The 10,801-nt window shown below is 37.4% G+C and overlaps 1 protein-coding gene across 1 annotated transcript; it reads left to right on the top strand.

Moving 5' to 3' along the window:
• The first annotated feature begins 4,504 nt into the window (after positions 1 to 4,504).
• LOC145087957 (ARM repeat superfamily protein) lies at positions 4,505 to 8,015 on the top strand. Its single transcript, XM_079026116.1, has 8 exons — positions 4,505 to 5,025; positions 5,637 to 6,371; positions 6,455 to 6,550; positions 6,625 to 6,708; positions 6,784 to 7,018; positions 7,150 to 7,307; positions 7,408 to 7,683; positions 7,788 to 8,015. Exons 1-8 carry the CDS (start codon positions 4,684 to 4,686, stop codon positions 7,842 to 7,844), a joined length of 1,983 nt encoding a protein of 660 aa, XP_078882242.1. The 5' UTR covers positions 4,505 to 4,683; the 3' UTR covers positions 7,845 to 8,015.
• Positions 8,016 to 10,801: the final 2,786 nt, after the last annotated feature.

Below are 10,801 nucleotides of genomic sequence, written 5' to 3'. Positions count from 1 at the left end.
ATGTTTTTTTGGGAACAAATTCCGCAAGATATTTATTTAAAAATATACTCCGATTTTCAAATAAAGCATAAACAAATCGGTATTTTCTAGCCGTGAAAATAGGGATGTCACATTAGTTATATTTAAGTCATATGATTAACTTAGTGTGGGGTTATGAAGTGGATGAGCTATTTTTGCCACTTGTCCAAGCTTTTAAAATTAGATCACTACATCTCTCTTCCTTCCTCATTCAAATGATTCCATCTTCTTTCATATTCTCCCATATCATTTTCTCTCAATATACGGAGGTTTGAAGCTCCCTTGAAGCTTTAGTGAAAATATAAGCATTCCTCTTTAATCTCCTAGAATTGGCAAGGTATAAACTCTTTTCGCACTTTTTAAAATTTGAAGTTATGGTTTAGGGTTTTCCCCAAATATGAAAGTGTTGATTAATATTAAGTTCTTCATGTTTTTAGGCTCTACTCTCCAATTAGATTCAATATCAAAGCAACATCTTTTCCATAGACACTTAAATAGGAATTTGAATGAGTTTTATGGGTTTTCTAACCCTAAGGTTCATAATGTAACGACCCAATTTTCATGACCAAAAATTTCGTTTTAAAAACATTACTTTTAGAAGATATAAAAGGCTAAACATTGTCTGATCAAAATATCACACCAGTGAACCAGGTCTAAAAGCCAATTCGTACATTCAATTAAAATATCAGAGTACAAATCCCAGTGAAGCTCATAAATGCGGAAACCGGAGAGTGTGTGCGTGACGTGCCGCTACCGCGCCGGCTCCTTTCCCCTAACTGAGGAGATACCTGAAACCAAAACTGAAAACTGTAAGCACACAGCTTAGTGAGTTCCCCCATAATACCACATACCATACAACATATAACAACCATTATTCAGCTAGGAGTTACGGGCCTTGCCCACACTCAGGAAGATACGGGCCCTGCCCACACTTCGCTAGCCGGGAGATACGAGCCTCGCCCACACTTGTGAAGATACGGGCCCTGCCCACACTTCGCTATCTGGGAGATACGGGCCTAGCCCACACTCCGACCTCGGAGAGATACGGGCCCTGCCCACACTCAACCACTAACCCACAACATACAGTTATCACGCAGACAACAAGTATAAGCAATTCTATCATGTTAACACATATATCGTACTTAACTACGACAGAGATACGGGCTCGGCCCACACTCTAGTACTAGCATCTCGTCTACACGGGTCGGCCTTGGTGCCTTAGGCCCGTTCCTACTGGGAAGGAAACTCACCTCGAGATAGCTGCTGGTCTGTGTGGGAACTGATCACCTACTACTGCTGCTGCTGCTCCGGAAACCCTCCGGCTGCAATTCCCACAATATACTCAATCAAACACTGCTCACTGACCTTTGGGTAAAATGACCATTTTACCCCTGACCTTGCCCTAAGTCAAAGTCAGAGTCAACTTTCAGTTGACCTCGACTCGCCGAGTTGGCTTTCCAACTCGCCGAGTCCCTACGCAAACGACTGCTCTGAATCCCGATCCTACCCGTCGAGTTAGGCGACGACTCGACGGGTTCGCCTTCATGACCAATATTCAAGTCCTTCATCCTACTCGCCGAGTTGTATGAACAACTCGTCGAGTTCATCTTCATCCGAAGAACACTCATGCTAAGACTCGCCGAGTTGTATGAACAACTCGTCGAGTCTGTTCTTGATCTAAGGAGATTGCCTTGAACTCGCCGAGTCAGGGCATTGACTCGTCGAGCACCTCCATAGATGGGTTAAGCTTCCGACTCACTGAGTCACACCCTGTGACTCACTGCTCACTCGACACTACGAAAAGGGGACAAACTCGAAGACTCGCGAGCAGACTCGTCGAGTCACATGAACGACTCGCCGAGTCGTTGCCATGCACTCCTAAAATATACCGATTTGCTCGATTCCAGTCCATGCCATTCATAGATCTGGACTTCTAGGACACGAATCACACGTAAAGTTTCCAACTTTACGTGTGGATATTCACCAATATGGATTTTAGGGCTCAAAATGTCTCAAAAGGGTAGATCTGGGGTTAACAAGCAACATGGAGCCAAAAAGCTAACAGATCTGAGCTCCTGGAGCTCAATCTTGCCTAGATCCAAAGGCCAAACGCCTTATTACAACATACAATGCACATACAAGCTTGGGAGGGTTGACCAAGAAGGACCCAAATGAAGTTTTAAGCATAGAATCAAGGGGAAAACGGGTTATACCTCAAAGGAACTGCTGGAAGTACACAAATAATGCTTGGTTGGCTTCCCCTCTTCTGGATCTACTTCCTTCCTCTTTCAAAGCCTTCAAAAACACACCCACTAACCTCAAACTCTCAAAGAATAGCTTAGAACGAGAGATACAGGGCTTTAAGGGTCAACGGGGGCCGGCTTGGGGCTGATAAGTCCTTTAAATAGGGTGCAAACCCCTGAAACTTAGGGTTTCATCCAACAGCTGTGACTCGCCGAGTCCAGGATATGGACTCGCCGAGTCACCAACTTGAATGTGTCCCGGGTCCCGCATCCACTCGCCGAGTCACCAACTTGAACGTGTCCCGGGTCCCGCATCCACTCGGCGAGTCGGACCTATGACTCGCCGAGTCCAAGGCTAAAAGAAAGGAAATACTCAAATAACATTTACGTACCAGGAACCGGGTGCGACACATAAATACAGATTTCTATATGTTTTAGTGGTTTAGCTTTCATTATAACATCATTTCATCACCAACTTGTCCACTTAGTTATTTGACGGAGTTTTGATGGTGGAACTGGGCATTCCAAGCTTTTACCTCGTGAGTTGGTTATGATGAGTTGTATTCTAGCATCTAGTTATAAAGTTAAGTTCAAAAAACTATATGCAATGAGACGAGTGTTTATCCATATGACGATTCTATTTTTTTTTTGTGAAAGAATTGTAAAGTAATTAGTGATTCCAATGGAAATTCTCCATTGTAATGGAGTAAAATGTGTTTAGATCAAGGCTTATAAGAAATGAATCTCTATAAATTCACAATTGGAATGAGAATCATGTATTAAGGATGGAATCACCAACTTCAAGCTTTGGGATGCTTGTGTTATTGAGTCATTAAATGTTTATTAAGTGTTTGGAAGTTCATTAAGAACTTATTAGTTGGTTAGAATGGATAGGAACTAAGTTAGAAGTTATTAAGAGCTTTAGACCCATAATTGGTGTTTGATGCTTACATGAGCTTCTTTATAGCTCATGTGACATTGAATTAATTTACTTAATTATTAAGTCATGGCGATTATAGAACTTAATGGAGATAAAATAATGTTATTTGAACTTATTTAAATCATTACGACTCGTATATGAAGTTTAAGTGCACTAAGACCAAAGTACATCACTTAAAATGGGAGTTTAAGTCATTTTTGGTATGTTTAGCATGACACATATCGTGTCCATTCTCCTGTTAAAAATCCTTGAAAATTCGGAAAATATACATAACTTTTGCATCCAAACTCGAAATCGCAAACTGTTTTCACCTACGTTTTTTATAAAATAAGGAAGGTTTTGAAACAATAACAATTAAGTTTTGGAATTAAGATAAGATTTTTTTAAAAGCTAATAGGCTTTTATAGGGTTGTCAAGATTGAGTTCTTGATCATAGGATTGTCCTAGGATCCTACAAATCAAAAATAGTTTGGATGGTGATAAAATTGACATTATAGCGAGATCATATCTTTTTCTTTGAACGAAAACTCTAATTTACTCCTAAACTACTTCTAAAGTCACATATATCTCAAGCGAGACTTAAACTCTCAATATCAGAAAGAAAAACAACACTAAATATCATTAGGCTAGAAGTCATTTGGTGTGAGATCATATTTATGATTGTACGATCGTAAGATAGTACAACGATCTGATTTATTCAATTTTTTAATCTAGTCTATAGTGACTAAAAGTGTAAGCTCTATTTATTTTACCATCACTAAAAATGATCTCACATATTACTTCAATTATACAATTGTATAGCATTTTTAAATTTGTCATTTCTTACTCCAAACCGACCTTAAAATTTCTTCATTGAGTTCGAAACTACACATCACATATCCCCAAAAGCCACACATTGAAACATAGCCTTACAACTTCGTAAATCTTTACTTTTTTTTATTCTCTTATTTTATAAAATTGCTGACAAATATAAGTTTTTTTATGTATTGTGGTTTGTTTTCGTTGCACCTTCTAATACTAATACATCATTTGCCGTGTATAATTATATTAGTAAGTTAGATTTAAAGTTTATATATCAATTTTTAAGTTTATTATTTATAAACTTTATATAACTTGTAATAAATAGATAGATATACATTTTAAATTTTAAACTTACAACAATTTCATTATTTCCATTTAATGAGATTTTTCTATCCCATATTGCAAAATAGAAAAGGCTCGTAGGTAAATCTTAAAAAATCTTGGATTTTTGTTTAATATAGAAAATAAAAAAGCTGGATGATTGTGGATTCTATTTTGGAGTAAAATTTAGCGAAACAATATTTAGGTTGATCACATTCATCCGATAACAAAAAGAGATCAAGTGCTCGATGTCTTTGTGACAAATGATGATTGAAGTCTCATTTCTTTCTAAATCACACTAACGCGCTTATAGACACGCGTTGGTGCGGCGCGTATGACATTCGCCGTCGTCCAACGACCATGCCAGGCTCAGCGTCGACGACTCACCGCCCTGAGGGTTTAATTGAGCGGCTTCGTTCCGCCGCTGCAGACGGCGGAGAAGCCAAATTAAAGGTCCTCAGGGAACTTAAGAACCAGATAATTGGCAATCGCACGAAGAAGCTCTCGTACATCAAGCTAGGTGCCGTCCCCTCCGTCGTCTCGATTCTCTCATCCGCTTCCTCTTCAGTCGATTGCCTCCTCATCCAGTGTGCTGCAACCATCGGCAGTTTTGCGTGCGGGGTGGATGCCGGTGTTAAGGCCGTTCTAGATGCCGGAGCTTTTCCTCACCTTATAAATCTCCTTTCGCATTCGAACGAAAAGGTTATCTTTCACCCAATCCATATGAAACTGTTACCGACATGATTTCCTTTAACATTGATGTTTTGAATTTTCGTTACCATAAAAGATGGATAAAGGTTCCTTTACTTGGCATAACAGTGCCAACATTAGCAATTAACGTGCCTAATCGACTAGGGCTAGGTTAATAGGCATAAACTGCAGTTCTCTTTCTAACTCCTATTGCTACTTTTGGAACTTGTTAAATGAACTGAGAGTCTGAGACTTCAAGATCATAAAATTCCTCTTGCACTTTTTAATCTGATCAGATTGCTTGGCTGTGGTTGATAGTGTCTAAATCCATATGTTGATAATAAATCCAGCAGGTTGATATAAGGCTAGTTTAGTGTATGAAGACATTATTATGATGTATAAGCTGTTATAGTCTTTGTTCCATATAAGATTATCAGTTTTGCCATCAAATAAAGCTATTATGAACATAGCGTTGTTGATCCCAGAGCTAAATCATATGCAGATTGTTACTTCAATCACTTTGTCACATAGACCTTTATATTGTATATTATCTAGCTTTTGTTACAATAAATTTAGAGCTAAACAAGTTTGTCACCTCTCAAAACTTTAAATTCATCTTGCAGGTTGTAGATGCAGGTGCTCGTGCCCTTAAAATGATATACCAATCAAAAGCTGCTCCTAAATACGACTTCTTCCAACACAAAAACATTGAATTCCTCATATCTTTACTAGACAAAAACAATGAAAATGTAACTGGACTTGGTGCAAGCATCATCACACATTCATGTGAAACAAACAACGAGCAGAAAATATTAGCAGATGCTGGAGTCTTAAAAAAACTCATCAACCTTCTTCAAGGCACCACATCCCAAAGAGAATCCAGCCTGGAATCATTTGCCACAATCATCAAACAAAACCCTGAAGTCATTACTAAATTTGTGGGACCCGAAAACAGCACAACATTTGGTAGTTTACTAGAGTTAACAAAAGATAGGTACCCAAGAACAAGATTGCTAGCATGCATATGCTTGACTTTAATCAAGAATGCCACCTCATCATCATCATCATCATATCTTCAATCAGTGGGAATCAGAACCAAATTGATTCTGGTTTTGCTTGAACTTGTTGATGATTTTGGTCAAGTGGGAGATGAAGCTTTGTTTACATTATCTAGCTTCATAGAACATGAAGAGGATCTACAAAAACTAGCTTTTGAGGCGAATACAGTTGACAAACTTTGTCACCAAATGCAAAAAGAATCATTACAAGCCAAACGCCTTGAGGGAATATTTACAACTTTGGGTAATCTTTGCTCGAATCTTGAACCTTGCAGATCTATTGTTTTGCAATCACCCAAGGTTCGTGTATAAAGAATAGAATTTCTTTATTCATTTTTTTTTAACATTCTACTTATTTTCCTTTTTTTGATTCATTTCTACAGGCTTTGATCATCATAACTGATGCTTTGACTCATACTACAACAGATGTTCGTGTTGCTGCTTGCATCTGTTTGAAAAATGTTTCCCGCTCAGTTAAGGTTCGTGCTTTTGAACAACCATTATCATATAAAGTTATAAACCCTAATTTTTTTTGCTAAAACTATTTATTCAGTATTTGAGTGCAGGCCATTTTATGACAGAAGCAGTTATCATGCCAGTGATTCAGCTTCTATATGATGCTTCTACTTCTGTCCAGGTAAGGCCACCTCTCCCCTCCCCAAAGAAGAAAAAAAAGAATCTAGAAACTTTGACCAAAACTTTGACTTTTCAGGTTGCTGCACTATGCACTGTGAGTAACTTGGTGGTTGATTTTAGAACACACAAGTCTCTTTTTATACAAAGTGGAGGTGTGAAACAGCTTGTGGAGCTATCAAAATCCATGGATTCAACTGTTAGGCTCAATGCTGTTTGGGCTTTAAGAAACTTGATGTTTCTTGTGGACTCCAGGTGTAAAGAAGAAATCTTTATGGACCTCAAATTATTCCCATTAACACGCCTCATCTCTGGTAACATACAACAAATAGCAACCTACTTTCATTCTTTTCTTCATTAAAGCATCCTACTTTCCTTTATCCCTAACTTATGAAATTAAAAAAAAAAGATAAATAAAAGTACGTTGCTATTTTTTGTGTATCAGATTCTAATGCATGTGTACAAGAGCAAGCTTTGGGGCTTGTTTGCAATCTTGTGAATGGACCTGTAGACTCTATTATGTATCTATTCACTGAAGGTCTTTTGCTAAACACTGTTGGGAGGGAATTAAGAAGAGCTTCAAAACCTCAAGTTTTGGTTCAGGTTAAATAAGTCTTACTATTCCTAAATCTGGCTCCCTTTTTTTGTATGCATAAAGGGTAAATTGGTCAAATTTTGGGGTTTTGTTTATTGTATGTAACAGGCAATGTATGTTATGTGTAATGTGGCATCTGGGAAAGAGTTTGAGAAGGAAGCAGTGATGCAGCAACTTGTGAATGAAGATGATAATAATCAGTCAATAATTGTGACTTTATTGCAAAGTGACGTGGCAAGTTTGAGAACAGCTGTTGTATGGACTGTAGTAAATCTAACTATTCCAACTGGGGCAGGTGCATTAGCAAGAGTTGTCAAATTAAGAAATGCAGGTGTTGTTTCACAGTTAAAGAACATGGTTAATGATCCTTGCTTGGATGTCAAGGTAAAAAAAATAAAAAATACAACTTTTTTTTTTTTTTTTTTTTTTTTTCTTTTTTGTAAAAAATATATAAGATTTTTGGTTGCTAATGCTATTTTGTGCTGCAGCTTCGTGTAAGAACAGCACTTGGTCAATCAATGACTTTTGGGGATTTTTCTACGTGAAGTGAAGTGAAGTGAATGTTGATGTTTTGAGTTTTACTCGAGTATTGGCGGGAAATTGTTTTTGTAATTTGTATGCTGATTTGTGGTTGATATTGTTGTAATTTGTAATAATTGAAATGTGGGTTGTTTTTAGCTTTTTATTTTTGTTAAATATAATTATTTATAAACCAAGTATACATTCTTGTAGTAATCTTCTTTAGATATTTAATTATAAATGTTTAAAGTTGTATAAAGATTTTCTTCTCAATGATCAAGGGATTCAACTTTCAACCAGCACTAGAAGCGTTTCTTATGGGTTTTTGAAAAGCACTCAATGATCTTATCTCATACATATCTGCTGCTTTTATACCAGTCAAAGAAATTCATCTCTTTTTCTACAAATGGTTATCTTTCTTTCTCCCAGTTATTACTTCCGTTGGACACTTACTTTAACCATTTCTAGCTTCAGACAGCTCAACTAAAACCCTCTTTTTGCTCATGTCTTCATCTCATAAAACCTGCAACAACCCTCCTCAACAGGGAACAGCTGCAAAGTGAAGAAGAAGATGGATGATAAGTGTACTACCCCTAAAGCAAACAAGTACAGAATACCAGAGAATCTAACGTGTCCCAAGGCTCCAAAGAAACAAAGGATTGTTTCGAGTTATACAACGCCCACAGCTTTCTTTAATCCTCCAGATATAGACCTCTTCTTTGCTTCAACCATTTATACGCATGTATGATCATCAATAATCCCTTGATCTTTCTTTGTATGTTATGGCCATAATTATTGGCAAGATGACGTCTTTTTCACGTCTATTTGCTGTGTAGTAGTGTGTGGAATTTAGTGTATTGTGTGTGGTTTTGCTTATATTTATGCATTTGTTTAGGGTGCGAATGTATGATGTAATGGTTGGAGTTGATTCTCTCTATCTATGTCGTGATGATAATAATGGCTGGATTTGAGACTTTGTTCGTGAATCAAAATCAACCATGAATAACAACCAATTACTCACGTACATGATTTTGAAACATCTTCATTTGTAAATCTTTATAAGACTGAACGGAGTGGGACTCGGCAAGACTCGACATATCCAAGTTAGCCTCGATACACACCAAGCCACCAACTCGGCATGTCTAGTTCAGTGGCCAAACTCGATGACCAGCTGCGGGGCTCCCTTCTTTGACCTCTTCTTCCCCCTTTCGTTTTCCTAACTCGGCCGACCACCCCTCATCCCCTCCCTTTCTTCTTTTAGTCTTCCATTTTCCTTGTTGGAGCTGAGGGGGAGCTCGGTGAGCTCTACACCACTCCCCTTAGCCTAATAGATAAATCATCATACATATTATGTGATATTATATAACTATCTGCACCTATTATAATGCACAACTAGCTAGGGATGTTATTCGGGCCGGAACCAAATCAAACCCGAATAAACCGAAAACTGAATAAGACTAATTGGAGGAACTGAAAATCGGACCGATCAAACCAATACGAGTCTGGTTCGGTTCGTGTATTAATCGTTATGGTTCGGTTATTATTCGAATAAATCCAATAACATTTACAATATGATTAAGAACTGCATAGAACCGAATAAACCGTATTGTTTGGTACTTTTTTTAAACTTAGGGGGTTGTTTTTGTAATTACTTAAGGTATTAGAATAAAGTAAATGTTAGGTTAAAAAAACAACTTTAATACTCCTATTTAGGAGCATATATCTCATTAAATATACAACCAAAAAGTACATGGAAACAATAGTTTAATTTGTGAGCTACAAGCTAGAAAAAAAATCAAACAAATTGGACAAATAACGAAGTCGCCATAACAGTTCAAAATTGTCATAAAATTTTGTAAACATGCTGAAATAGAAAACTCAGCTTCAATACCCGATGTTTAGGGGCATGTATCTTATTGAGTATATAACTTAAACTAACGTATATATTGTGTAAACAATGTGTTAAATTGTGAACTACAAGTTGGAAAAAAAGTCAGGCAAATCGGGCAAATAACGAAGACGCCATAACAGTTCAAAGTTGCCTTAATTATCCAAACATGTTGAAATGTAAAAAAAAATGGATAGCTTATTCGGGTCTGGTTCCTTTAGAACCGATTAAGCAGTTATTCGGGTAACCCGGACAGAAATAACCGATAACCGAATAAGGCTAAAATACATACCTGAGAACCAAACCGGATAGCTTATTAGGTCCTAATTCATTTCGGTTTGGTTCAAGTTTTTGTTCCGATTCGGGTATTTGTTCAAATGCTCGTCCCTAAACCGAAAACAGAATAAGACAAATTAGAGGCACTACTAGAAAAAAGGCCTTTTACGACGCTCATTGCGCGTCGTAAAACGCTCAGACGACGCGCAAATGCGTGTCAAGGAAGGCCCTGTCATAAAGAGAGACGACGCGCATTTACGACGCGCATTTATGACGCGCATTTACGACGCGCGGTTATGATACGCAATGCGTATCAAGGAAGGCCCTGTCATAAAGGAAGACGACACGCATTTGCGTGTCGTAACCTTACGACGCGCATGTTTATGACACGCAATGCGTATCAAGGAAGCCCCTCTCAAGAAAGGCCATGTCATAAATGAAGATGACACACATTTTTGCGTATCATAATTTTAAATGTTCTAAAATAAATATTTACAATATCTAAATTTGATGTCATACAATTCATAATAGAAATAAAATATCATATACAAAAAATACAATCCATTGCATAAAATTTAATGTCATACAATTCTATTTTTTACAATATCTAAATTTGCATCTAATCTACTCTCTACATCAAATTCCAACTAAATAAAGTTGCATCTTGCCTTTCATAATTCTTTAAGACTAATGCTCCAAACAGCTGTTATATGGATAAGAAGTTGTACATTGGCCCATCTCACTCAAGAAAGACTTAGCCAAATTCAACTCCAAGTCTTTACTGCATCTTGCTGATAATGCTGCAAGATTTGAATCAAG

The sequence above is a fragment of the Lactuca serriola genome, chromosome 2 (assembly GCF_051521515.1).
Source record: "Lactuca serriola cultivar US96UC23 chromosome 2, Lser_US96UC23_V15, whole genome shotgun sequence".
Classification (NCBI taxonomy): Eukaryota; Viridiplantae; Streptophyta; class Magnoliopsida; order Asterales; family Asteraceae; genus Lactuca; species Lactuca serriola.
Note: the sequence above shows the minus strand (reverse complement) of the source record. Positions and strands in the feature narration are given on the sequence as shown.

Excerpts from the sequence above, each read along its gene's own strand:
- LOC145087957 (XM_079026116.1), top strand. The coding sequence starts at position 4,684 with ATGCCAGGCTCAGCGTCGACGACTCACCGCCCTGAGGGTTTAATTGAG. Across the intron at positions 5,026-5,636 it reads TTTCGCATTCGAACGAAAAG|GTTGTAGATGCAGGTGCTCG; the intron begins GTTATCTTTCAC and ends TTCATCTTGCAG. Across the intron at positions 6,372-6,454 it reads TTGTTTTGCAATCACCCAAG|GCTTTGATCATCATAACTGA; the intron begins GTTCGTGTATAA and ends TCATTTCTACAG.